Source organism: Bos taurus, chromosome 21, assembly GCF_002263795.3.
Source record: "Bos taurus isolate L1 Dominette 01449 registration number 42190680 breed Hereford chromosome 21, ARS-UCD2.0, whole genome shotgun sequence".
NCBI classification, from domain to species: Eukaryota; Metazoa; Chordata; class Mammalia; order Artiodactyla; family Bovidae; genus Bos; species Bos taurus.
The window spans coordinates 20,235,019-20,260,788 of NC_037348.1; the positions used below are offsets into that span (position 1 = coordinate 20,235,019).

At 50.6% G+C, this 25,770-nt stretch overlaps 3 protein-coding genes across 3 annotated transcripts; all 3 read right to left on the reverse strand.

Moving 5' to 3' along the window:
• Nucleotides 1–1,717: 1,717 nt before the first annotated feature.
• On the reverse strand, nt 1,718–5,253 carry LOC100298453 (myeloid-associated differentiation marker). The gene has a single exon (XM_015459197.3). It carries the CDS (start codon nt 4,887–4,889, stop codon nt 3,918–3,920), a length of 972 nt encoding a protein of 323 aa, XP_015314683.1. The 5' UTR covers nt 4,890–5,253; the 3' UTR covers nt 1,718–3,917.
• Nucleotides 5,254–8,300: 3,047 nt separating this feature from the next.
• On the reverse strand, nt 8,301–10,616 carry LOC100335635 (myeloid-associated differentiation marker-like). Its single transcript, XM_003587552.5, has one exon. The coding sequence runs from the start codon at nt 10,393–10,395 to the stop codon at nt 9,457–9,459; it is 939 nt and encodes a 312-aa protein (XP_003587600.4). The 5' UTR covers nt 10,396–10,616; the 3' UTR covers nt 8,301–9,456.
• Nucleotides 10,617–21,200: 10,584 nt separating this feature from the next.
• On the reverse strand, nt 21,201–23,129 carry LOC512149 (myeloid-associated differentiation marker). Its single transcript, XM_002696563.6, is given in 2 exon segments — nt 21,201–22,741; nt 22,743–23,129. Coding segments are annotated over 2 exon segments (972 nt in total). The 5' UTR covers nt 22,881–23,129; the 3' UTR covers nt 21,201–21,907.
• Nucleotides 23,130–25,770: the final 2,641 nt, after the last annotated feature.

Genomic DNA, 25,770 nt, shown 5'->3' on the forward strand with positions numbered 1-25,770 from the left:
GCCCAGCCTTGGAATTGCGACAAATGACACTTAACTCTCCAACAGGAGGGATAGAGCAGCTGCCCTGATAACCACCAGTCTTGGACAGTGAGCCCCTCAGGTGAGCCCACCCTGGGCAATTCTTTTACTAAAGCAGAGAGGCATCTCCATTCTCCTGGGAAGTGAGGTCCCAGGGCTGTGTTTCATTTGATTCAGGAAATATAAGATACTTATGTGATATATGATACTTCTGCACAAAAACTTGGGTGTATCAGTGTGTTTGTCTATTAAAAATTAGTCAATAGTCAACTTAAGAAAGAAATAGAAGTTTTATTGGAGCCAACCTGATGAGTATAACTGGGGAGACGGTCTCTCAGGAAGCTCTGAGACCTATCCTTCAGAGAAGTAAGAAGGAGGGCAGGATGTATGTGATTTGGGGACACACAGCTTGGTATAGGTTACTGCTCTTCATGAGGACCAGATATCTTGGGTAATGGTTTTAGTGCTTTTCTGAATATGGGAAGATGCAAGAAACTGGGCTCATAAAAAAATTCTTCGGAAAATATCTAACTTTCTGAGGTCTGGTTCTCACACTTGTACCAGAGCACAAAGCACTTTATCCTGATTTTCACCCTGAATTCCTTCCAGGGTGGATTGTAGATCAGTGACTGCAATGGCTAATGACTTGTTTCCCTTTTTCAAAAGCATATATTTTATTTATGTATGTGGCTAAGCTGGGTCCTAGTTGCAGTATGTGGGATCTAGTTGCCCAACCAGGGATCAAACCCGGGGCCCCTGCGTTGGGAGTGCAGACTTAGGCACTGGACCACCAAGGAAGTCCTGGCTTGATTCTTGTAGAACTGGGTGGTCGGCAACATTCTTTATTACACAATTCCCTCTATTTCTGTCTTAATTTCAGCCAAGGTTTAGGAGACACTTTTCACCAATTTGTCCCAGGGTGCTAGGAATGCTCATTCCCAGGTCAGATGGGGATTTCACTGATAGGCCACTCACATGCTATTACTCACCCTGTCCTGGCAACAGTAGGATGGCTGGACCACCTGTCTTACAAGTCTTACAAGTCTCTCAGTTCCAGGAGATGGTTTCCACTTGTTGCTTCTTCTCATAGCTAGAATCACACTACTACAATCATGGATCTTAGAGAACTATATATTTCATTTCAAGTAGCCAGTGCTTATGTATGCTCAGTCACTCAGTTGTGTCCAACTCTTTGAGACCTCATGGACTGCAGCCCTCCAGGCTCCTCTGTCCATGGGGATTCTCCAGGCAAGAATCCTGGAGTGGGTTGCCATGCCCTCCTCCAGGGGATCTTCCCAACCCAGAGATCAAACCCAGGTCTCCCACATTGCAGGCCAATTCTTTACTGACTGAGCCACCAGGGAAGCACAAGAGTACAGGAATGGATAGCCTATCCCTTCTCCAAGGGATCTTCCTGCCATAGGAATCGAACCAGAGTCTCCTGCATTGCAGGCTGGTTCAAGTAGCCTAGTTATCTTATTTTTTTTCATAAGATATTTCTCAAGAAATAAGAATCTAATAAAATAGGCAGAACACAAGCAATACATCTAGTGACCCCAGTAAGGTCATAAGTAAGTAAGCAGTGTTATCTTCTAAGAAGTTCCATGGCTTGGGCTAGAAAAATTGATCTCTATTGTGGAGCAGATATTTCTGCTCTTTAGGAGGTCAGATTAATGCACAATGCACACTAGCAAGGAAGAAAGAGGCCCAAATGGGCAGAGAAACATTTTATTTGCAAATTTTTCTTCTCTTGCCTTAAAATAAGAATTTTATTTCATTCCCTTTTAAGATTTGCCTGCGTTAGGATGACCTTCTGGGAGCCCTCCCCCTCCACCACCCTACCAATGGGTGAAGATCACACACTTCATCCCAGGACAAGAGTGAGGGGCAGCAGAGGGGGTCCTTCCCCTCCCCTCCCTCGCAGCTCTGCTTGCCAGCCCCTCTGGTCCTGGTGACTCCAGGATGCTGGGCTCTGAGGCTTTGTAATTGACGACAGGAGACTTGTGGGACCTTCACAGCCACCAGTTACTGTAAAGGCCTGCTGATCTCAATGCAGGGGAGCACAAGGGCGCACACACATGTACACACAGTGCACTGAGCATGCACACAAGCATACACCTTTATAGCGAGACATCCAGATGCTGTCACGGCCCCTTTAAGAGCTAGGGGACAGGATCCTGGGCACTGGGGTGGGGCCCAACATCTAGTGTCACAGGCTGGGCCACACCCCCAGGCTCTAGTCCAGGCCTGGGTGGGGAGCCAGTGGGAGGGGCTCCCAGAGACCTATGTTTGGGTGAGGGTGGGAATTGATTGGGACTCCTCTGAGCTCTAGGCAAATTTGCAGCAAGTACAGTATGTGGATTTTGTTTTGTTTTGCTTTCTTTCTTTTCTTTCATGTTTATACTGAGGTTGAAAAAGTTATTATGAAAGTGGGAGAATAGAAAAAGCCATTCTCTATGATTGACAGCGGAGAAGGCAATGGCACCCCACTCCAGTACTCTTGCCTGGAAAATCCCATGGACAGAGGAGCCTGGTAGGCTGCAGTCCATGGGGTCGCAAAGAGTTGGACACGACTGAGAGACTTCACTTTCACTTTTCACTTCCATACATTGGAGAAGGAAATGGCAACCCACTCCAGTGTTCTTGCCTGGAGAATCCCAGGGACGAGGGAGCCTGGTGGGCTAGAGTCGGACACGACTAAAGCGACTTAGCAGCAGCATGATTGACAGCAGTGCTGATAGGAACAAAAGGCTCCAGAAAATCTTTTTAAATTGTGCACATTTATATAGTGCAAATTATGCCTGAGTCCCAGAGAAGCAGGAAGCAACATCAAAAAGCAACTGACACAGAAAAACACACATACGTGTCCCCTCACACCCAACAATACAGTTCCTTTGAATATGGAAGCAGCAACCCCCACCCCCTACAAACCACCCGCCCAAGAAAATTTGACACTTTCTCTTAAAGAACAGAGTCAGTCAGTAATTTTTGGCCCTCAGAACAGAAGGAAAAAAAGGAAAAACAAAAAAAAACACCCAGACAGGTTGGCAGTGTCCATGTTCTCCCTGCAGAGGCAGGATCTGCTGTTTTGATCACTGAGTCACGGGAACCACATCGCTGCCCCTCACAAACACTGCAGACAGGTGTCTTCAAGACCCTGGGGTTCTTCACCAGCTCTTTTTTTTTTTTTTTTTATTCCCCAGAGAGTAGTTGGATGGAAGACATTTACCCCTGACTTCCTCTAAGATGCCCTCTAAGCAACGGATGTTTAGTGAGCCTGCAAAAATTCTGGAGCCAATCTCTTGGAGGACTGAGCACCAAGTGGGGCCCAGGAACCCAGAGTATCTCAGGCAAGAATCTCGCCCACTAGAGATTATTGACCTTCAGAGGTTTTTTTTAACTTAAAGGGGAGGTGCACTATACAGTTGCTCCATAGGGAGAAAAAAAGCCCAATCCCTTCCTACCTGCCCACACCCCTAAACTCTCCCAGCCACACCAGTAAGGCACTGCCAGGGGGACAGACACGCTTTGGCAATGAGGCCCCTCCAGAGGCCCAGGGTGTGAACAGCTGCACAGAGGGCTGTGTGCTGTGGAGTCAGCATCTTAGGAGGTGGTGGGCAGAGAAGGAAGGAGTCTGAGGTCCTGATGGATCAGAAGAAGGAAAATGGGGAGAGGTGGTCAGGACACAGGATACAAGAAAACTAAGGATGATCAGAAAAGGGCCAAATATCAGAAAATGAAGCCAAAATGAGAGAAGCAAGAGAAAGAGACAAAACAGAAATTGAACAACCAAGGAAACCAGGAAGGAGACAGAGCAGCAGGAGGGAAGGGAAAAGAAAAGAGAGCGAGATGCGTGGGGAAGGATGTGAGGAGGGAGACAGCGAGCCAGGAAGAGGGCATCAGAGGATGTCAGAGTTCGGTGAGTATACTTCCTGTGAGTCCCTGGGCTGGTCCTCAGTCCCTACAGACACCTGGCGGGCCCAGTACCCCAGGTCGGCCACGTAAACCAGCAGGTTGGCGGCTGTCAGGACGGCCACAGCCAGGCGCTGGTCCCAGGCGCACATGTTGTAGGTGAGCTTGTCCCTGCAGTCCCCATCACTGGGCCTCTGGGGCTGCCCGCCGAGCTCCTCGCTGAACTGGTAGAGCGGCCAGAGGACCAGAGCACTGATGTAGAAGAGGACAGACAGCAGGCTGAGCACTAGCTGGAAAATGGAGAAGGGCCCAGGCAGCATGTATTTCCATTCAGCCAGGTCCAGCAGGAGGACCACAGCTGCCGGGATGAAGCAGATGGAGTACACGGCCACACACCACTCCAGGGCCAGCTGGTGCAGGTACAGGGAGGTGTTGCTGAGGAAGGCAAAGATGACACCAGCCACGAAGGTCTCCAGCACCTTCAACAGGGATCGCCTGGTGTGCACATAGAAGAAGATCTCCTTGAGCTCGTAACAGTCCCATATCCCGGCCACTTCTATGACATACAGCACAGATGCGATGCAGGAGAAAGCAGTGGCGGTGATGGCCCGGTCCCTGTAAGGACCATAAGGCACGAACTGGACATAGGTGATGGAGTAGATGATGGAGGCCGAGAGGCAGATGAGGGCAGCATAACAGGCATAGGTGACGGAGATGTTGTACCAGAGGAAAGGAAAGCTGGACGGGTGCCTGCAACACTCAACTAAGGCAATGATGAAGGTCATGGCGAAACAGACACACCAGAAGGACATGGACCAGTTTCCTATGGCCCCTCTCAGAGTGTCCATGTTGGCCACAAGCGAGAAGGCCACGCAGGTGGAGCAGAGTTGCGGCAGGTGGAGGAGCCAGAACACCCAGAGGATGCCTTCACTGCTTGGGGATGTCCGCCGGGTGGACATGGTGTCATGACTGTAAGGCAGGTCACGGTCACCAGTACAGCAGTGGTCTTCCCTGAGGACCCACAAGAGAAAGATCCAGTTTCGGAGGTGGATTAAGTCAGACGCCTGGAAAAGGTTCAGGGCCCTGTGACGGCTGAGGCTCAGGATCTTTGGAGTTGGAACCAATGGCTCAGACACTCAGGTAACAGCACAGCCACTCCAGAATGGTTCTCCCCACCCATCACCCGTGGCCTTGTCACAGACTTGTCTTATCCCAAACCTCACAGCTGGGTTGAGTCAGGCCTCAATCATGAACACTTTTTATATCTCTTTGTGCTGCATGCCATTATCTATAGAGACGCAAGCTAGGATGGTCCTTATCTGCAACCCCAAACCTTCAAGCCTCTGAAAACTGAACAAGAATGTTTAAAAATTCATTTGGTAGCAAATTCGACCCGAACAGATCTGGGATAATTTATGATCTTCATTTATTTTATGTATTATGAGTGCTCAAAAGTGCAGTTGTAGAAACACTAATGTATTTGATTACAAGGGACTTCTAGACCCCAGTGGGATGTTATGTCATATAGAATAGATGCACCAGGTCACTTGTCTGAAACTGAAAAATTCTGAATTCTGGAGGATATCTGACCCAAGGGTTTCAGAAAAGAGACTGTGGATTATACTGCTAACCCCATTATATAGATGAGAAAACTAAGGCTAAAGAAATCACATGCCTTCACCTTAGGTGGCATGCATGACCAGGAAGAGGGAACTCAGAAAACACAGCTAAAGCTGTGGGTTTGAACACTTTGCTCTACAGCCCACATGTCGGCAGAGTCCATGGGTAGGCGGCCAGGACCAAAGCTTGGGGCTCTGAGACCCAGGACCCACCTTCAAGGCCCTTGGCCTCCTCCCATAGCAAGCTGAAGACACACGTGTCCCGGGCTCTCCTCCCTGCAGCATCACTAGAAGGACCTGCCATCTGAGGGGCACAGTCCCATTCTGAGGAGAGAAGCTTCAGGGGTGAACAGGGAGGAGCCACGGGTTGAGAGCAAGGCCGTGGGGACAAGATGACATGGGAAGTAGGAAGGGTTCTAAATTCCACCCCCCAATTTTGCCTTCACATGTGACTCTTCCCCACTGGGGCAGGGAGACTCCAACCTAGATGACTCTAGAGTGGCGTCATGAGGAACCACAGAATAAATTGACATCATGTTTGATTTTTTAGCTTCAAAGCTGCCATCCAGATAAGAGTCCAAAAACATCTAGAAAGTAGTCCTACCTGAGTGAGGATTTTCCTGGCCTGGGAGACTGGTTAGCAGCTTCCAAGCTGGAAGAACGGATTGGAAATGAACAAGGATGCTGTGTCTGAGGCTGAGGTGGAGGCTTTCAGGGTATCCAGGGAGGAGATGGGGATGGACAGATGACTGGGCCCTTTTTAAGGGCAGGGGCTGGAAGAGGAGGCCCCTGCTGGACCCCAAGGAGGAGACAACCCTGAGGATGCTCCTGGGAGAGGGGTGGGGGTCAGGGGGGCAGAGTGGGGATGACGGGGGGGGCGGGATCCCAGAGTCCCAGTGGCCCTGAGGCAGCCCAGTAGGGGTCATCTGACCCAGAAGGGAGGCAGGCATGGAGCCAACCTTCCCATGGAGGAGGGGCCTGGACTGGAACTGAGACAGGAGAACAGGGGCCTGAAGGGGTTTCAGGCTGTGACAGGGACACGTGGCCAGAGTGGCAGGGACCCTGGAGACCACGGAATTGCCCAGGTCACCGCCCAAGACAGTCCCTCCAGCCAGGGCTGCAGTCCTGCTCACACAGGGGCTCCTCCAGGGTCCAGTGTGTGGGGGAGTGAGGCCCCTCCCAGCCTGCCCCCTCCTCAGGGACAGCTGCCCTGTTTCCAAGGGACTATTTGCTGAGAGGCCCCCAGGGCTGAAGGGCCAGCACCCTGAGCCCCAGCCAGGTTCCTGACATCAGGGGCCCTGTCTCCTTTGCTAATAATAAACCCTAGGGAAGGCCATGGCTTGACAACGAAGCAGCCAGGAATGTGGAAGTTCTGGAGATGGAGGCACTGTTGTGGTTGTGTGAGCCATCCAGGGAGGCTCTATGCCTTTCTCTTCTAAACAACTATTTACTGTGTGTTCACTGTGTGCCAGGCACTGCAGATCCCACCGCAAAACCCAATTCCTGCCCTGAATGAGCACCTGAATCAACGCAAAGACATCCTGTCTAGAGCAGGTGAGCAGAGGAGAGCCAAGGACTCTTGAGGACTTTTCGGAGAACTCTCCAGCTGAGCAGAGATTGAAATTCTCTGTGCAAGTCCAGAGAGCAGGGCAAGTGGGCTTTGCACCCCCTAAGGAACGAAAGCTGCTGCAAAATAAGATGGCTACTGTGGGAGGTGATGTTGTTAGAGCCTTTCCAGTCAAGCTGTTGAACCAGTCTAGGGGGAGGGGGATGTAACTGATGATTCCCAAAGAGTATCCCATGGAATATTAGTCCACGATGTTCCATGGAAAAAAAACAGTTCCCTGATTATACAAGTCTGGGAATCACTTACTGCTATAGATCTCTTTTAGTCCTAAGAAGTCCTGCAAAAAAGAAACCTGTTTAACTTTTAACCCAGCTTTAGATGTATTTGGCCAAATAAATTTTCTTGTCTTAAAATACGAATTTTATTTTATTGCTTCTTAAGATTTTTCCTGCCACGAGGACCACCTCCTGGGAGCCCTTCCCCTCCATCCAACCCACCTCTGCATGAAGATCACACACTTCATCCCAGTATAGGAGTGAGGGGCAGCAGAGGTCCTTCCCCTCCCCTCCCCCAGAGCTCTGCTTGCCTGGCTCCTCTGGCCCTGGTGACTCTAGGATGCTGGGCTCTGAGGCTTTGTGGCTGAGAATAAGAGAGGAAGAAGGCTTGAGATGACTTTGCCAGTTATTTAAAGGGCTGCTGGTCTTAATGTACGCATGCCCACTGACACACACACACACAGCCACACACAGTCAGTATGCACAAAGCACACACCTTTAAAGAGAGGCATCCAAAGAGCAACTTCCCTTTCACTTTTCACTTTCATGCATTGGAGAAGAAATGGCAACCCACTCCAGGGTTCTTGCCTGGAGAATCCCAGGGATGGGGGAGCCTGGTGGGCTGCCGTCTATGGGGTCACACAGAGTTGGACACGACTGAAGTGACTTAGCAACAGCAGCGTCCAAGGGCTGGCAGGGCCCCTTTAAGACCTAGGCTCTTTCTGATTTCTAGTCAAGTTTCGGCAATTAGGATTTTGTTGGTTTCATTTTCATTTTGTTTATTTTATCTTTTAGGTTTTTAAAAAAGAACATTGTGGATGTGGAAGAAAGGACAAGATTTCTATGGTTGACAGCAGGGGCTGATGGGGATTGGAAACTCCAGGTAATTAAAAGAAACCATACATATTTTTTTCTACATTTATTTAAGTCACTTTATGCCTAAGTCTCAGAAAAGCAGAACACAGTGGCAAAAAGCCACTGATGTGTGTGCACACACACACTCAAGCACTGCAATTCACTTGACTACAGCAGCTGAAATCCCCACTCAGTCAACCCACCTTCCCCAGAAAAATAGAAAAGAAATTTCACCTTTAAGAACAGGTCCATTCAGTCAATTTTGTCCTCCTGACCAGAAAAAGAAAACAAATGATCCCAGGCAGGCTGACATCAGCTTTAAGGCTGGCAGGGCCATGCTCTTCTCCCTGCAGAGGCAGGACCTGCTCTTTTGATCACTGAGGCTGGAGGGCCACATCGCTGCCCCTCACCAACACTGCAGACAGCTGTCTTCAAGACTCTGGCATTCTTCGGCAGCTCCTGCTTCGATTCCCCAGAGAGTAGTTGGGATGGGGAGGCATTCAGCCTTGGCTTCCTTTAAGATGGCTTCTGTAGGCAGTGGGTTTTCAATAAGCTTAGAAAAATTCTGGAGCCAATGTCAGACGGGGCCAACCACCAGCTGGGGCCTAGGGACCCAGGGTCTCTGCTTCAAGACTCCCACCCACTGGAAATTACTGACCTCCAGAGACTTGTTTTTTAACTTAAATGAGAGACATACTGTACACAAAGAAAGAGGACCCAATGCCTAGCTACCCACCCCCATCCCCAAACCCATCACACATATACCAGAGGGACAGACTTGCTTTGGCAATGAGGCCCCTCCGGAGGCCCAGGGTGTGAAGAGCTGCACAGAGGGCTGTGTGCTGTGGAGTCAGCACCTTAGGAGGGGGGAGGAGGCTGTGGGCAGAGAAGGAAGGAGTCTCAGGTCCTGATAGATCAGAAGAAGGAAAAAGGGGAGAGGTGATCAGGACACAGGAGACAAGAAAACTAAGGACAATCAGAAAAGGGCCAAAAAGCAGAAAATGAAGGCAAAATGAGAGAAGCAAGAGAAAGAGACAAAACAGAAATTGAACAACCAAGGAAACCAGGAAGGAGAGAGAGCAGCAGGAGGGAAGGGAAAAGAAAAGAGTGTGAGATGCATGGGGAAGGATGTGAGGAGGGAGAGAGGGGGCCAGGAAGAGGGCATCAGAGGACGTCAGGGCTCGGTGAGATACCTCCTCTGAGCAGAGGATCAGGAGTCCCTGGGCTGGTCCTCAGTCCCTACAGAGACCTGGCCGGCCCAGTACCCCAGGTCGGCCACGTAAACCAGCAGGTTGACGGCTGTCAGGACAGCCACAGCCAGGCGCTGGTCCCAGGCGCACATGTCGTAGGTGAGCTCGTCCCTGCAGTCCCCATCACTGGGCCTCTGGGGCTGCCCACCGAACCCCTCACTGAACTGGTAGAGTGGCCAGAGGACCAGAGCACTGATATAGAGGAGGACGGAGAGCAGGCTGAGCACTAGCTGGAAAATGGAGAAGGGCCCAGGCAGCATGTATTCCCATTCAGCCAGGCCCAGCAGGAGGACCACAGCTGCCAGGATGAAGCAGATGGAGTACACGGCCACACACCACTCCAGGGCCGGCTGGTGCAGGTACAGGGAGGTGTTGCTGAGGAAGGCAAAGATGACACCAGCCACGAAGGTCTCCAGCACCTTCAGCAGGGCTCTCACGGTGTGCACATAGAAGAAGATCTCCTTGAGCTCATACCAAGCCCTCATCCCGGCCACTTCTATGACATACAGCACAGATGCGATGCAGGAGAAAGCAGTGGCGGCAATGGCCCGGTCCCAGTTAGGACCATAAGGCATAAACTGGACATAGGTGATGGAGTAGATGATGGAGGCCGAGAGGCAGATGAGGGCAGCATAGCAGGCATAAGTGACAGAGATGTTGTACCAGAAGAAAGGAAAGCTGGACGGGTGCCTGCAACACTCAACTAAGGCAATGATGAAGGTCATGGCGAAACAGACACACCAGAAGGACATGGACCAGTTACCTATGGCCCCTCTCAGAGTGCCCATGTCGGCCACAAGCGAGAAGGCCACGCAGGTGGAGCAGAGCTGCGGCAGGCGGAGGAAGCGGCACACATTGAACTTGGCGTCACCACTTGGGGATGTCGACTGGGTGGACATGGTGTTGTGATGGTCCAGCAGGTCACGGTCACCAGTACAGCAGTGGTCTTCCCTGAGGACCCACCAGAGAAAGATCCAGTTCCGGAGGTGGATTGAGTCAGATGCCTGGAAAAGGCTCAGGGCCCCATGAGGGCTGAGGCTCAGGATCTGTAGAGTTGGAAGGCTCAGACACTTGGGTAACAGAACAGCCACTCCAAATCGTTCTCTCCACCCATCACCCTTGGCCTTGTCAGGAGACTTGTCTTATCCCAAACCTCACAGTTGGGTTGGGTCAGGCCTCAACCATGAACATTTTTTTCATGTCTTTGTGCTGCATCCCATTATCTATAGAGACGCAACGTAGGATGGTCCTTATCTGCAACCCCAAACCTTCGAGCCTCTGAAAACTGAACAAGAATTTTAAAAATTCATTTGGTAGCAAAATTTGACCTGAACAGATCTGGGACAATTTATGATCTTCATTTATTTTATGTATTATGAGTGCTCAAAAGTGCAGTTATAGAAACATTAATGTATTTGATTACAAGGAACTTCTAGACCCCAGTGGGATGTCATGTCATATAGAATAGATGCACCAGGTCACTTGTCTGAAACTGAAAAATTCTGAATTCTGGAGGATATCTGACCCAAGGGTTTCAGAAAAGAGACTGTGGATTATACTGCTAACCCCATTTTATAGATGAGAAAACTAAGGCTCAAGGAATCAAATGCCTTCACCTAAGATGGCATGATGACCAGGAAGAGGGAACTCAGAAAACACACCTAAAGCTGTGGGTTTGAGCACTTTGCTCTACAGCCCACATGTCAGCAGGGTCCATGGGTAGGAGACCCAGGATCCACCTCACAGTCCTCGGCCTCCTTCCATAGCAAGCTGCAGACACACGTGTCCCGGCCTCTCCTCCCTGCAGCATCACTAGAAGGAGCTGCCATCTGAGGGACAGACCCACCTGGAGGAGGGCAGCTCCAGGGGTGAACAGGGAGGAGCCATGGGGTAAGGGCAATGCTGTGGGGACAAGATCACGTGGGAAGTAGTAAGTGTTCTAAATTCCACCCCTCAATTTTGCCTTCACATGTGACTCTTCCCCACTGGGGAAAGGAGACCATCACCCAGCATGACTCTGGGGTGGCGTCATGAGGAACCACAGAATAAATTGACATCATGTTTGATTTCTTTTAGCTTCAAAGCTGCCATCCAGGTAAGAGGCCAGAAAAATCTAGAAAGTAGTCCTACCTGAGTGAGCATTTTCCTGGCCTGGGAGACTGGTTAGCAGCTTCCAAGCTGGAAGAACGGATTGGAAATGAACAAGGATGCTGTGTCTGATGCTGATGGGGGCCTTTCAGGGCATCCAGGGAGGGGGTGGGGATGGACGGATGATCACCCCCTTTCAAGGGCAGGAGCTGAAAGAGGAGGCCCCTGCAGGATCCCTGGGAGGAGACAGTCCTGAGAATGCTCCTGGGACTGGGATTGGGGGGGCAGAGGGGAGATGACGGCAGAGGGGGGGCGGCAGAGGGAGGATTTCAGAGTCCCAGTGGCCCTGAGGCAGCCCAGTAGGGGTCTTCTGACCCAGAAGGGATGCAGGCTTGGAGCCAACACTCTCATGGAGGAGGGGCCTGCACTGGAACTGAGACAGGAAAACAGGGGCCTCAAGAGGTTTCAGGGCTGTGACAGGGACACGTGGCCAGAGTGGCAGGGACCCTGGAGACCATGGAATTGCCCAGGTCACCTGCCCAAGACAGTTCCGCCAGCCAGGGCTGCAGTCCTGCTCACACAGGGGCTCCTCCAGGGTCCAGCGTGTGGGGGGAGTGAGGCCCCTCCCAGCCCACCCCCTCCTCAGGGACACCTGCCCTGTTTCCAAGGGACTATTTGCTGAGAGGCCCCCAGGGCTGAAGGGCCAGCACCCTGAGCCCCAGCCAGCTTCCTGACATCAGGGGCCTTGTCTCCTTTGCTAATAATAAACCCTAGGGAAGGCCATGGCTTGACAACGAAGCAGCCAGGAATGTGGAAGTTCTGGAGACGGAGGCACTGTTGTGGTTGTGTGAGCCATCCAGGGAGGCTCTATGCCTTTCTCTTCTAAACAACTACTTACTGTGTGTTCATTGTGTGCCAGGCACTGCAGATCCCACCGCAAAACCCAATTCCTGCCCTGAACGAGCACCTGAATCAATGCAAAGACATTCTGTCTAGAGCAGGTGAGCAGAGGAGAGCCAAGGACTCTTGAGGACTTTTCGGAGAACTCTCCAGCTGAGCAGAGATTGAAATTCTCTGTGCAAGTCCAGAGAGCAGGGCAAGTGGACTTTGCATTCCCTAAGGAATGAAAGCTGCTGCAGAATAAGATGGCCCACTGTGGGAGGTGATGTTGTTAGAGCCTTTCTGGACAAGCTTTTGAACCAGTCTTTGGGGAGGGGGATGTGACTGATGGTTCCCAAAGAGTATCCCATGGAATACTAGTCCATGATGTTCCATGGAAAAAAAACAGTTTCCTGATCATACAAGTCTGGGAATCACTTACTGCTATAGATCTCTTTTAGTCCTAAGAAGTCCTGCAAAAAAGAAATCTGTTTAACTTTTTAACCCAGCTTTAGGTGTATTTGGCCAAATAAATTTTTCTTGTCTTAAAATACAAATTTTATTTTATTGCTTCTTAAGATTTTCCTGCCATGAGGACCACCTCCTAGGAGCCCTTCCCCTCTATCCAACCTGTCTCTGGGTGAAGATCACACCACCTCCTGGGAGCCCTTCTCCTCCATCCAACCTGTGTCTGGGTGAAGATCACACGCTTCATCCCAGTACAGGAGTGAGGGGCAGCAGAGGGGGCCTTCCCCTCCCCTCCCCCGCAGCTCTGCTTGCCTGGCTCCTTTGGCCCTGGTGACACCAGGATGCTGGGCTCTGAGGCTCTGTGGCTGCGAACAAGAGGGGAAGAGGCTTGAGATGAGTTTGCCAGTTATTTGAAGGGCTGCTGGTCTTAATGTATGCCTGCCCACAGACACACACACAAACACAGCCCCACAGTCAGTATGCACAAAGCACACACCTTTAAAGAGAGGCATCCAAAGAGCGACTTCCCTTTCACTTTTCACTTTCACGCATTGGAGAAGGAAATGGCAACCCACTCCAGTGTTCTTGCCTGGAGAATCCCAGGGACGGGGCAGCCAGGTGGGCTGCCGTCTATGGGGTCACACAGAGTCGGACACGACTGAAGCGACTTAGCAACAGCAGCATCCAAGGGCTGGTAGGGCCCCTTTAAGACCTAAGCTCTTTCTGATTTCTTCACCTGCTCCTGCTTCGATTCCCCAGAGAGTAGTTGGGATGGGGAGGCATTCAGCCTTTGCTTCCTTTAAGATGGCTTCTGTAGGCAGTGGGTTTTCAGTAAGCTTGGAAAAATTCTGGAGCCAATGTCAAACGGGGACAACCACAAGCTGGGGCCTAGGGACCCAGGGTCTCTGCTTCAAGACTCCCACCCACTGGAAATTACTGACCTCCAGAGACTTTTTTTTTAACTTAAATGAGAGACATACTGTACACAAAGAAAGAGGACCCAATGCCTAGCTACCCACCCCCATCCCCAAACCCATCACACATGTACCAGAGGGACAGACTTGCTTTGGCAACAAGGCCCCTCCGGAGGCCCAGGGCGTGAACAGCTGCACAGAGGGCTGTGTGCTGTGGAGTCAGCACCTTAGGAGTGGGGAGGGGGTGGTGGGCAGAGAAGGAAGGAGTCTCAGGTCCTGACGGATCAGAAGAAGGAAAATGGGAAGAGGTGGTCAGGACACAGGAGACGAGAAAACCAAGGATGACCAGAAAAGGTCATTTCCATCAAAGACAGAAAGAACAGAATGTAACCTGGTCAGGAGGTTCAACCTGGATCGTGAGGCTGTAAGGTAATATTCATAAGCCTATATTATAAAGTCGTATTCATTCAACAAATACTGCTTGTGTCAGCCCAGTTCAGTGCTGGGAATATAGCCATGAGTGAAAGAGGCAAATGCTCTACCTGGTCCATCTACATTGTAGTGTTTATGTTTGAAGCCTCAGGGTTTACTTGAAGCTGAATGTAGAGTTTTGCATTCTATTTTACAATAGGTCATAATATTATACACATAACATATCAGGCCTGTTTCAGCAAAAAAATAACCACTTCCTACAAATGGACTGGGGACTCTGTCCCCCTGTTTGCTTGATGACGCAGAACCCTGTTTCCTTACATGCCTATAAGGAACAACTTCTTGACACCAAGAACAAAGCTTAAAACAAGTTTATGGAGCAGGAAGAGAAGAAAGCAGGGGTGCCAGGGTCCTGTGGTGGGGGGCAGAGGTTGAGATGATGGAGGGATCTGGGTCTCTGCCAGCCTCTGCAGGGTCCAGGAACAGAATATTCTGGAATCCCTCCTTCCGCCTGAAGCACCAGAAAGAAACACAAGCTCTTTCTTCTTAGGGATTAGCATAAGGAGTGGTCCCAGCCTAGCAGGGAGAGTGTTACTGGGGGCAGTGGTCTGGGCTGATGCTCTACCTGGGTCCCTGGCTCAGCAGGGACCTGGACCACTGCAGTCACCTGGTGGCCTGAGGGATGGCGTGTTGCTGGTATCAGTGGGCAGCTGGGAGCCCGAGGGGCAGGCGGGCTGCAGCTGGGACCAGGGGAGTGCCTTCCCTTGGCGGTAATGCTGAGAGGGTGTCATTTGTCCTAAGGTTTGTCAGGGTCAATGTAGGGAGGGGAGGATGCCCAGAGGGAGCCCCACTCTGTGAGCTGCCCAAATGGATGGTTTCTGAGAACTTTGTTGCCTGAGGAAGCTCACTCTTCTTCCAGACAAAGCACTGGAGGGATTTATGGAAACAGATGCTGGTTGGACTGGGGGTGAGGAGATAGGCTTGAACGGAGCTCCCGTCATCACTTCCCAACCCCTGGTCAGAAGCAGATTCAGCAAAGAGCAACAGGGCAAACCCTCACCAGCCCAGCCTGGCTCCAGAAGAGACCTCAGGTTACAGCTCACAGGTTCTGTCAGCTGAGAAAGGGGCCCTGAGGACTTGGGCTGCAGCGGGGCTGCTGTGGACACAACAGTTACAAGAGGTCACACGTGTCGTGCTCACTGCAGGTCGAGCTCTGCTGTGGATTCATTTGTTCCTCCCAGCTGCCCCTGAACTATGCGCTCTGTGTCCCCATTTTCACAGGCACAGAAAGGTCAACTGGCCAAGATCACACAGATAGGAAGTGGCAGAGCTGGGGTTTGAGCCTAGGTACTTGGTTCAAGATCTTAAACTCTCCCTGGATTTGGCATTGTACCTTAGACCCAGGAGGAATGGAGTAGCCATTTCTGCAGCAACAGCACTCTGACTAGGTGACTTATTTCTATTTCATCTTCAGAGATATATTTATTGTCACCTCCATTTTATAGATGTTGAACTGAGGCCCCAAAACTACATTGTATCTTTTGCTCCAGGTTACACAGTTACTCCTCGTCAGAGCCTGGAATTCAAGTCTGGCTTCCTGCAAAACTCAGCATGTACTAGAACTTCAGGAAAGGCTGAGCCCCTTCCTCTTCTCTTGGGTCCAGGAATAATCTCCGGGTTCCTGTGTGTCCTGGTCTAACTGCAGTGCCCCAAGCAGAGGTCCTGCAGCAGTGCCCTCATCTCAGCCAGACCACTTCCTATTGACGAGCCAGCCAGACAATGCCAGAGAGAGCGTGGAGACCTTAGACCCTGCCTTCTCAGCTCATCTGCCTCCCCACACCCACCTTGAGACAGGAGACAAACACACAGACAAGGGCCAGGACTGGCGTCCTGCACTGGTTCCAGGGCAGATAACCAGGTGCCTGATGCCCCGGAGAGAAGAAATCCTCTTCTCTCCAAGAAACTGCTCCAGAGCCAGAGAATGGGGACATCTGCGCCCTGGGCTCTGATCTGGATGCGGCTCAGGCCACAGTCTTGGGGAGTGGGGGCGTCAGCTGGAGTCACGCTGCCTGGAGGAGGCTCTGGCTGGCCGGCTGAGGAGGGAGCCTCTGGCCACTGCCTCGGGAGACGGAGAGCCCAGGCCAGGCAGGGAGCAAGGGTAGGGCCTGAGGCTTGGGCACCGTCTGGCTTCTCCATCAACTGTGTGTGCTAAAAGTTTGGGGGAGTCCTGGTCATAGCAGGTGGGCTTGGGGGCCACAGCTCCCTCTCCCCAGACCTCTGGACCCAAGGCACCTCCCTTCCCTCTGCCTTTGGAGACAGGCTTGTGTGGGCATCTCTCAGCTCCTCCCCCAGACTGTCCATCAGAATTGCAGGGAACATGGAAACCATCTGCCAACTATCCCTCCCCTGACCCTTCTTCTCCAGTTGGTATAGTTTTCAAACTTAAATTTTATTTTCTTGAAAAGGTAATATATTTACATGGTTCAAAATAAAAATATTCTTTTAAAAGCCGTATATTGAGAAACCTCGCTTCTACCTGTGGCTCCATCTACTCTCTCTTCCATTCCTCTTCCTGATTAAGACCAGGCATCTTTTCCACTGAACTCATGGGGGTCCTTTCTGTGTTTCTTGAAGCAAACCAATTATATAGATATCTGTATTTTTATTTGTATTTCTCTCCCTATTATACATTTTAAAATAGCATACTATACATCTTACTGTTTTTACTCTGTATATACTGGAGATATTTCCTTATCATTATTTGAGAGCATCCTCATTTTTTCATACTGTTTAGTATTCCTTCTTCTGTCTACACAATATTTTATTAACCACCATCCTAAAGATGAGCATATGAATCACTTCCAATCTTTCCGATCTTATTTTCAAATGAGATCTTGAGTGGGAGTTTGATTCAAGCCAGATTGCTCTGGTTAGAGAAAATGCGGGGTGGGCCAACACCCTACTTGCAACCCCACCATCTCACTAGAAACCAAGGTCTCCAGAGGACATAGCTTAAAAGCCATCATTTTAGCCTAATTTGCCTATTTTATAAACAGGAAACTGGAGCTCAGATCAATGATGAGACTCATCCATGCTCATGAGTTATCCTGTGGCAGAACTGAAACCAGAAACCAGATCGTTTGGGCTCTGCTCTCCATGCAACTCATGGTTCATCTCCAGGGAGACGAGACCAGAGCTGTGGGGCCACTTGACTGGAGGCAGGACCACATGTGACTGTGGACCAAGCTGTGGACCCCAATCTACCTCTTTCTCACTCTAGGTTTCCATTTCCTCTTCTACTATTTCAGATCAGTCCCTTTGTACTCCCAGCAGAAAAGATCAGGGGAAGGCGGCGTTGGGAGGGACCAGGGGTCTCTGGCACCCCTCCCCCATCTAGCAGATGAGGAAACTGACTCAGCAGCAGTGAGTGCCCTCCTCAGGGGGATGGAGCAGGTTTATGCAGAATGAGGGTGGATGGGGCAGAATCCCAGCCTGGAGGATGCTGCTGCCACATTTGTCACAAGCAGCTTGGGGCCATGGACGGACAGCCTGCCTGGGGACAGGACACCTGGTCCTGACTCTGACTCTGCCACACGCAGGGTGACTCTGGACACATCCTGCCCCTCCTTGGTTTCCAGCTGCTCCTCTCTATGACGAGAGGGTTGAACTAAGCAGAGGACATTTACACTCTCTTTTGAGCTCCACAGTGAGCGGACTGGACCAGCCTTGGAATTGTGACAAATGACACTTAACCCCCCAGCAGGGGGGTTGTAGCAGCCACCCTCAAAAACCATGAGGCTTGGACAGTGAGCCCCTCAGGTGGGCCCACCCTGGGCGATTCTTTTATTAAAGCACAGAGGCATTTCCATTCTCCTGGGAAGTGAGGTCCCAGGGCTGTGTTTCATTTGATTCAGGAAATATAAGAATATGATACTCCTGCAGAAAAACTTGGGTGTATCAATGTGTTTATCAATGAAAAATTAGTCAATAGTCAACTTAAGAAAGAAATAGAAGTTTTATTGGAGCCAACCTGATGAGTATAACTGGAGAGACAGTCTCTCAGGAAGCTCTGAGACCTGTCCTTCAGAGAAGTAAGAAGGAGGGCAGGATGTATGTGATTTGGGGACACACAGCTTGGTATAGGTTACTGCTCTTCATGAGGACCAGATATCTTGGGTAACGGTTTTAGTGCTTTTCTGAATATGGGAAGATGCAAGAAACTGGGCTCATAAAAAAATTCTTCGGAAAATATCTAACTTTCTGAGGTCTGGTTCTCACACTTGTCCCAGAGCACAAAGTACTTTATCCTGATTTTCACCCTGAATTCCATCTAAGGTGGATTGTAGATCAGTGACTGCAATGGCTAATGACTTGTTTCTCTTTTTCAAAAGCATATATTTTATTTATGTATGTGGCTAGGCTGGGTCCTAGTTGCAGTATGTGGGATCTAGTTGCCCAACCAGGGATCAAACCCGGGGCCCCTGCGTTGGGAGTGCAGACTTAGGCACTGGACCACCAAGGAAGTCCTGGCTTGATTCTTGTAGAACTGGGTGGTCGGCAACATTCTTTATTACACAATTCCCTCTATTTCTGTCTTAATTTCAGCCAAGGTTTAGGAGACACTTTTCACCAATTTGTCCCAGGGTGCTAGGAATGCTCATTCCCAGGTCAGATGGGGATTTCACTGATAGGCCACTCACATGCTATTACTCACCCTGTCCTGGCAACAGTAGGATGGCTGGACCACCTGTCTTACAAGTCTTACAAGTCTCTCAGTTCCAGGAGATGGTTTCCACTTGTTGCTTCTTCTCATAGCTAGAATCACACTACTACAATCATGGATCTTAGAGAACTATATATTTCATTTCAAGTAGCCAGTGCTTATGTATGCTCAGTCACTCAGTTGTGTCCAACTCTTTGAGACCTCATGGACTGCAGCCCTCCAGGCTCCTCTGTCCATGGGGATTCTCCAGGCAAGAATCCTGGAGTGGGTTGCCATGCCCTCCTCCAGGGGATCTTCCCAACCCAGAGATCAAACCCAGGTCTCCCACATTGCAGGCCAATTCTTTACTGACTGAGCCACCAGGGAAGCACAAGAGTACAGGAATGGATAGCCTATCCCTTCTCCAAGGGATCTTCCTGCCATAGGAATCGAACCAGAGTCTCCTGCATTGCAGGCTGGTTCAAGTAGCCTAGTTGTCTTATTTTTTTTCATAAGATATTTCTCAAGAAATAAGAATCTAATAAAATAGGCAGAACACAAGCAATACATCTAGTGACCCCAGTAAGGTCATAAGTAAGTAAGCAGTGTTATCTTCTAAGAAGTTCCATGGCTTGGGCTAGAAAAATTGATGTCTACGGTGGAGCAGATATTTCTGCTCTTTAGGAGGTCAGATTAATGTACAATGCACACTAGCAAGGAAGAAAGAGGCCCAAATGGGCAGAGAAACATTTTATTTGCAAATTTTTCTTCTCTTGCCTTAAAATAAGAATTTTATTTCATTCCCTCTTAAGATTTGCTTGCGTTAGGATGACCTTCTGGGAGCCCTCCCCCTCCACCACCCTACCAATGGCTGAAGATCACACACTTCATCCCAGGACAAGAGTGAGGGGCAGCAGAGGGGGTCCTTCCCCTCCCCTCCCTCGCAGCTCTGCTTGCCAGCCCCTCTGGTCCTGGTGACTCCAGGATGCTGGGCTCTGAGGCTTTGTAATTGACGACAGGAGACTTGTGGGACCTTCACAGCCACCAGTTACTGTAAAGGCCTGCTGATCTCAATGCAGGGGAGCACAAGGGCACACACACATGTACACACAGTGCACTGAGCATGCACACAAGCACACACCTTTATAGTGAGGCATCCAGATGCTGTCACAGCCCCTTTAAGAGCTAGGGGACAGGATCCTGGGCACTGGGGTGGGGCCCAACATCTAGTGTCACAGGCTGGGCCACACCCCCAGGCTCTAGTCCAGGCCTGGGTGGGGAGCCAGTGGGAGGGGCTCCCAGAGACCAATGTTTGGGTGAGGGTGGGAATTGATTGGGACTCCTCTGAGCTCTAGGCAAATTTGCAGCAAGTACAGTATGTGGATTTTGTTTTGTTTTGCTTTCTTTCTTTTCTTTCATGTTTATACTGAGGTTGAAAAAGTTATTATGAAAGTGGGAGAATAGAAAAAGCCATTCTCTATGATTGACAGCGGAGAAGGCAATGGCACCCCACTCCAGTACTCTTGCCTGGAAAATCCCATGGACAGAAGAGCCTGGTAGGCTGCAGTCCATGGGGTCGCAAAGAGTTGGACACGACTGAGAGACTTCACTTTCACTTTTCACTTTTCACTTTCATACATTGGAGAAGGAAATGGCAACCCACTCCAGTGTTCTTGCCTGGAGAATCCCAGGGACGAGGGAGCCTGGTGGGCTAGAGTCGGACACGACTAAAGCGACTTAGCAGCAGCATGATTGACAGCAGTGCTGATAAGAACAAGAGGCTCCAGAAAATCTTTTTAAATTGTGCACATTTATATAGTGCAAATTATGCCTGAGTCCCAGAGAAGCAGGAAGCAACATCAAAAAGCAACCAACACAAAAAAACACACGTATGTGTCCCCTCACACCCAACAATACAGTTCCTTTCACAATGGAGGCAGCAACCCCCACCCCCTACAAACCACCCACCCAAGAAAATTTGACACTTTCTCTTAAAGAACAGAGTCAGTCAGTAATTTTTGGCCCTCAGAACAGAAGGAAAAAAAGGAAAAACAAAAAAAACACCCAGACAGGTTGGCAGTGTCCATGTTCTCCCTGCAGAGGCAGGATCTGCTGTTTTGATCACTGAGTCACGGGAACCACATCGCTGCCCCTCACAAACACTGCAGACAGGTGTCTTCAAGACCCTGGGGTTCTTCACCAGCTCTTTTTTTTTTTTTTAATTCCCCAGAGAGTAGTTGGGATGGAAGACATTTACCCCTGACTTCCTCTAAGATGCCCTCTAAGCGACGGATGTTTAGTGAGCCTGCAAAAATTCTGGAGCCAATCTCTTGGAGGACTGAGCACCAAGTGGGGCCCAGGAACCCAGAGTATCTCAGGCAAGAATCTCGCCCACTAGAGATTATTGATCTTCAGAGGGTTTTTTTTAACTTAAAGGGGAGGTGCACTATACAGTTGCTCCATAGGGAGAAAAAAAGCCCAATCCCTTCCTACCTGCCCACACCCCTAAACTCTCCCAGCCACACCAGTAAGGCACTGCCAGGGGGACAGACACGCTTTGGCAATGAGGCCCCTCCGGAGGCCCAGCGTGTGAACAGCTGCACAGAGGGCTGTGTGCTGTGGAGTCAGCATCTTAGGAGGTGGTGGGCAGAGAAGGAAGGAGTCTGAGGTCCTGATGGATCAGAAGAAGGAAAATGGGGAGAGGTGGTCAGGACACAGGATACAAGAAAACTAAGGACAATCAGAAAAGGGTCAAAAAGCAGAAAATGAAGCCAAAATGAGAGAAGCAAGAGAAAGAGACAAAGCAGAAATTGAACAACCAAGGAAACCAGGAAGGAGACAGAGCAGCAGGAGGGAAGGGAAAAGAAAAGAGAGCGAGATGTGTGGGGAAGGATGTGAGGAGGGAGACAGCGAGCCAGGAAGAGGGCATCAGAGGATGTCAGAGTTCGGTGAGTATACTTCCTGTGAGTCCCTGGGCTGGTCCTCAGTCCCTACAGACACCTGGCGGGCCCAGTACCCCAGGTCGGCCACGTAAACCAGCAGGTTGGCGGCTGTCAGGACGGCCACAGCCAGGCGCTGGTCCCAGGCGCACATGTTGTAGGTGAGCTTGTCCCTGCAGTCCCCATCACTGGGCCTCTGGGGCTGCCTGCCGAGCTCCTTGCTGAACTGGTAGAGAGGCCAGAGGACCAGAGCACTGATGTAGAAGAGGACAGACAGCAGGCTGAGCACTAGCTGGAAAATGGAGAAGGGGACCGGCAGCAGGTATTTCCATTCAGCCAGGTCCAGCAGGAGGACCACAGCTGCCGGGATGAAGCAGATGGAGTACACGGCCACACACCACTCCAGGGCCGGCTGGTGCAGGTACAGGGAGGTGTTGCTGAAGAAGGCAAAGATGACACCAGCTACGAAGGTCTCCAGCACCTTCAACAGGGATCGCCTGGTGTGCACATAGAAGAAGATCTCCTTGAGCTCGTAACAGTCCCATATCCCGGCCACTTCTATGACATACAGCACAGATGCGATGCAGGAGAAAGCAGTGGCGGCAATGGCCCGGTCCCTGTAAGGACCATAAGGCACGAACTGGACATAGGTGATGGAGTAGATGATGGAGGCCGAGAGGCAGATGAGGGCAGCGTAGCAGGTGTAGGTGACAGAGATGTTGTACCAGAAGAAAGGAAAGCTGGATGGGTGCCTGCAACACTCAACTATGGTAAAGATGAAGGTCATGGTGAAACAGACACACCAGAAGGACATGGACCAGTTTACCTATGGCCCTTCTCAGAGTGCCCATGTTGGCCACAAGCGAGAAGGCCACGCAGGTGGAGCAGAGCTGCGGCAGGCGGAGGAGCCAGGACACCCAGAGGATACCTTCACTGCTTGGGGATGTCCGCCAGGTGGACATGGTGTCATGACTGTAAGGCAGGTCACGGTCACCAGTACAGCAGTGGTCTTCCCTGAGGACCCACAAGAGAAAGATCCAGTTTCGGAGGTGGATTAAGTCAGACGCCTGGAAAAGGTTCAGGGCCCTGTGACGGCTGAGGCTCAGGATCTTTGGAGTTGGAACCAATGGCTCAGACACTCAGGTAACAGCACAGCCACTCCAGAATGGTTCTCCCCACCCATCACCCGTGGCCTTGTCACAGACTTGTCTTATCCCAAACCTCACAGCTGGGTTGAGTCAGGCCTCAATCATGAACACTTTTTATATCTCTTTGTGCTGCATGCCATTATCTATAGAGACGCAAGCTAGGATGGTCCTTATCTGCAACCCCAAACCTTCAAGCCTCTGAAAACTGAACAAGAATGTTTAAAAAAATTCATTTGGTAGCAAATTTGACCAGAACAGATCTGGGATAATTTATGATTTTCATTTATTTTATGTATTATGAGTGCTCAAAAGTGCAGTTGTAGAAACACTAATGTATTTGATTACAAGGGACTTCTAGACCCCAGTGGGATGTTATGTCATATAGAATAGATGCACCAGGTCACTTGTCTGAAACTGAAAAATTCTGAATTCTGGAGGATATCTGACCCAAGGGTTTCAGAAAAGAGACTGTGGATTATACTACTAACCCCATTATATAGATGAGAAAACTAAGGCTAAAGAAATCACATGCCTTCACCTTAGGTGGCATGCATGACCAGGAAGAGGGAACTCAGAAAACACAGCTAAAGCTGTGGGTTTGCACACTTTGCTCTACAGCCCACATGTCGGCAGGGTCCATGGGTAGGCGGCCAGGACCAAAGCTCGGGGGCTCTGAGACCCAGGACCCACCTTCAAGGCCCTTGGCCTCCTCCCATAGCAAGCTGAAGACACACGTGTCCCGGGCTCTCCTCCCTGCAGCATCACTAGAAGCACCTGCCATCTGAGGGACACAGTCCCATTCTGAGGAGAGAAGCTTCAGGGGTGAACAGGGAGGAGCCACGGGTTGAGAGCAAGGCCGTGGGGACAAGATGACGTGGGAAGTAGGAAGGGTTCTAAATTCCGCCCCTCAATTTTGCCTTCACATGTGACTCTTCCCCACTGGGGCAGGGAGACTCCAACCCAGCATGACTCTAGGGTGGCGTCATGAGGAACCACAGAATAAATTGACATCATGTTTAATTTTTTAGCTTCAAAGCTGCGATCCAGATAAGAGTCCAAAAACATCTAGAAAGTAGTCCTACCTGAGTGAGGATTTTCCTGGCCTGGGAGACTGGTTAGCAGCTTCCAAGCTGGGAAAAGGGATTGGAAATGAACAAGGATGCTGTGTCTGAGGCTGAGGTGGAGGCTTTCAGGGTATCCAGGGAGGGGATGGGGATGGACAGATGACTGGGCCTTTTTTAAGGGCAGGGGCTGGAAGAGGAGGCCCCTGCTGGACCCCAAGGAGGAGACAACCCTGAGGATGCTCCTGGGAGATGGGTGGGGGTCAGGAGGGCAGAGTGAGGATGACGGGGGCGGGCAGGATCCCAGAGTCCCAGTGGCCCTGAGGCAGCCCAGTAGGGGTCTTCTGACCCAGAAGGGAGGCAGGCATGGAGCCAACCTTCCCATGGAGGAGGGGCCTGGACTGGAACTGAGACAGGAGAACAGGGGCCTGAAGGGTTTTCAGGGCTGTGACAGGGACACGTGGCCAGAGTGGCAGGGACCCTGGAGACCACGGAATTGCCCAGGTCACCTGCCCAAGACAGTCCCTCCAGCCAGGGCTGCAGTCCTGCTCACACAGGGGCTCCTCCAGGGTCCAGTGTGTGGGGGAGTGAGGCCCCTCCCAGCCCACCCCCTCCTCAGGGACACCTGCCCTGTTTCCAAGGGACTATTTGCTGAGAGGCCCCCAGGGCTGAAGGGCCAGCACCCTGAGCCCCAGCCAGCTTCCTGACATCAGGGGCCCTGTCTCCTTTGCTAATAATAAACCCTAGGGAAGGCCATGGCTTGACAAGGAAGCAGCCAGGAATGTGGAAGTTCTGGAGATGGAGGCACTGTTGTGCTTGTGTGAGCCATCCAGGGAGGCTCTATGCCTTTCTCTTCTAAACAACTATTTACTGTGTGTTCACTGTGTGCCAGGCACTGCAGATCCCACAGCAAAACCCAATTCCTGCCCTGAATGAGCACCTGAATCAACGCAAAGACATCCTGTCTAGAGCAGGTGAGCAGAGGAGAGCCAAGGACTCTTGAGGACTTTTCGGAGAACTCTCCAGCTGAGCAGAGATTGAAATTCTCTGTGCAAGTCCAGAGAGCAGGGCAAGTGGACTTTGCACCCCTTAAGGAATGAAAGCTGCTGCAAAATAAGATGGCCCACTGTGGGAGGTGATGTTGTTAGAGCCTTTCTGGACAAGCTGTTGAACCAGTCTTTGGGGAGGGGGATGTGACTGATGGTTCCCAAAGAGTATCCCATGGAATACTAGTCCATGATGTTCCATGGAAAAAAACAGTTCCCTGATTATACAAGTCTGGGAATCACTTACTGCTATAGATCTCTTTTAGTCCTAAGAAGTCCTGCAAAAAAGAAATCTGTTTAACTTTTTAACCCAGCTTTAGGTGTATTTGGCCAAATAAATTTTTCTTATTTTAAAATACGAATTTTATTTTATTGCTTCTTAAGATTTTCCTGCCACGAGGACCACCTCCTGGGAGCCCTTCCCCTCCATCCAACCCACCTCTGGGTGAAGATCACATGCTTCCTCCCAGTACAGGAGTGAGGGGCAGCAGAGGGGGTCCTTCCCCTCCCCTCCCCCAGAGCTCTGCTTGCCTGGCTCCTCTGGCCCTGGTGACTCTAGGATGCTGGGCTCTGAGGCTTTGTGGCTGCGAACCGGCA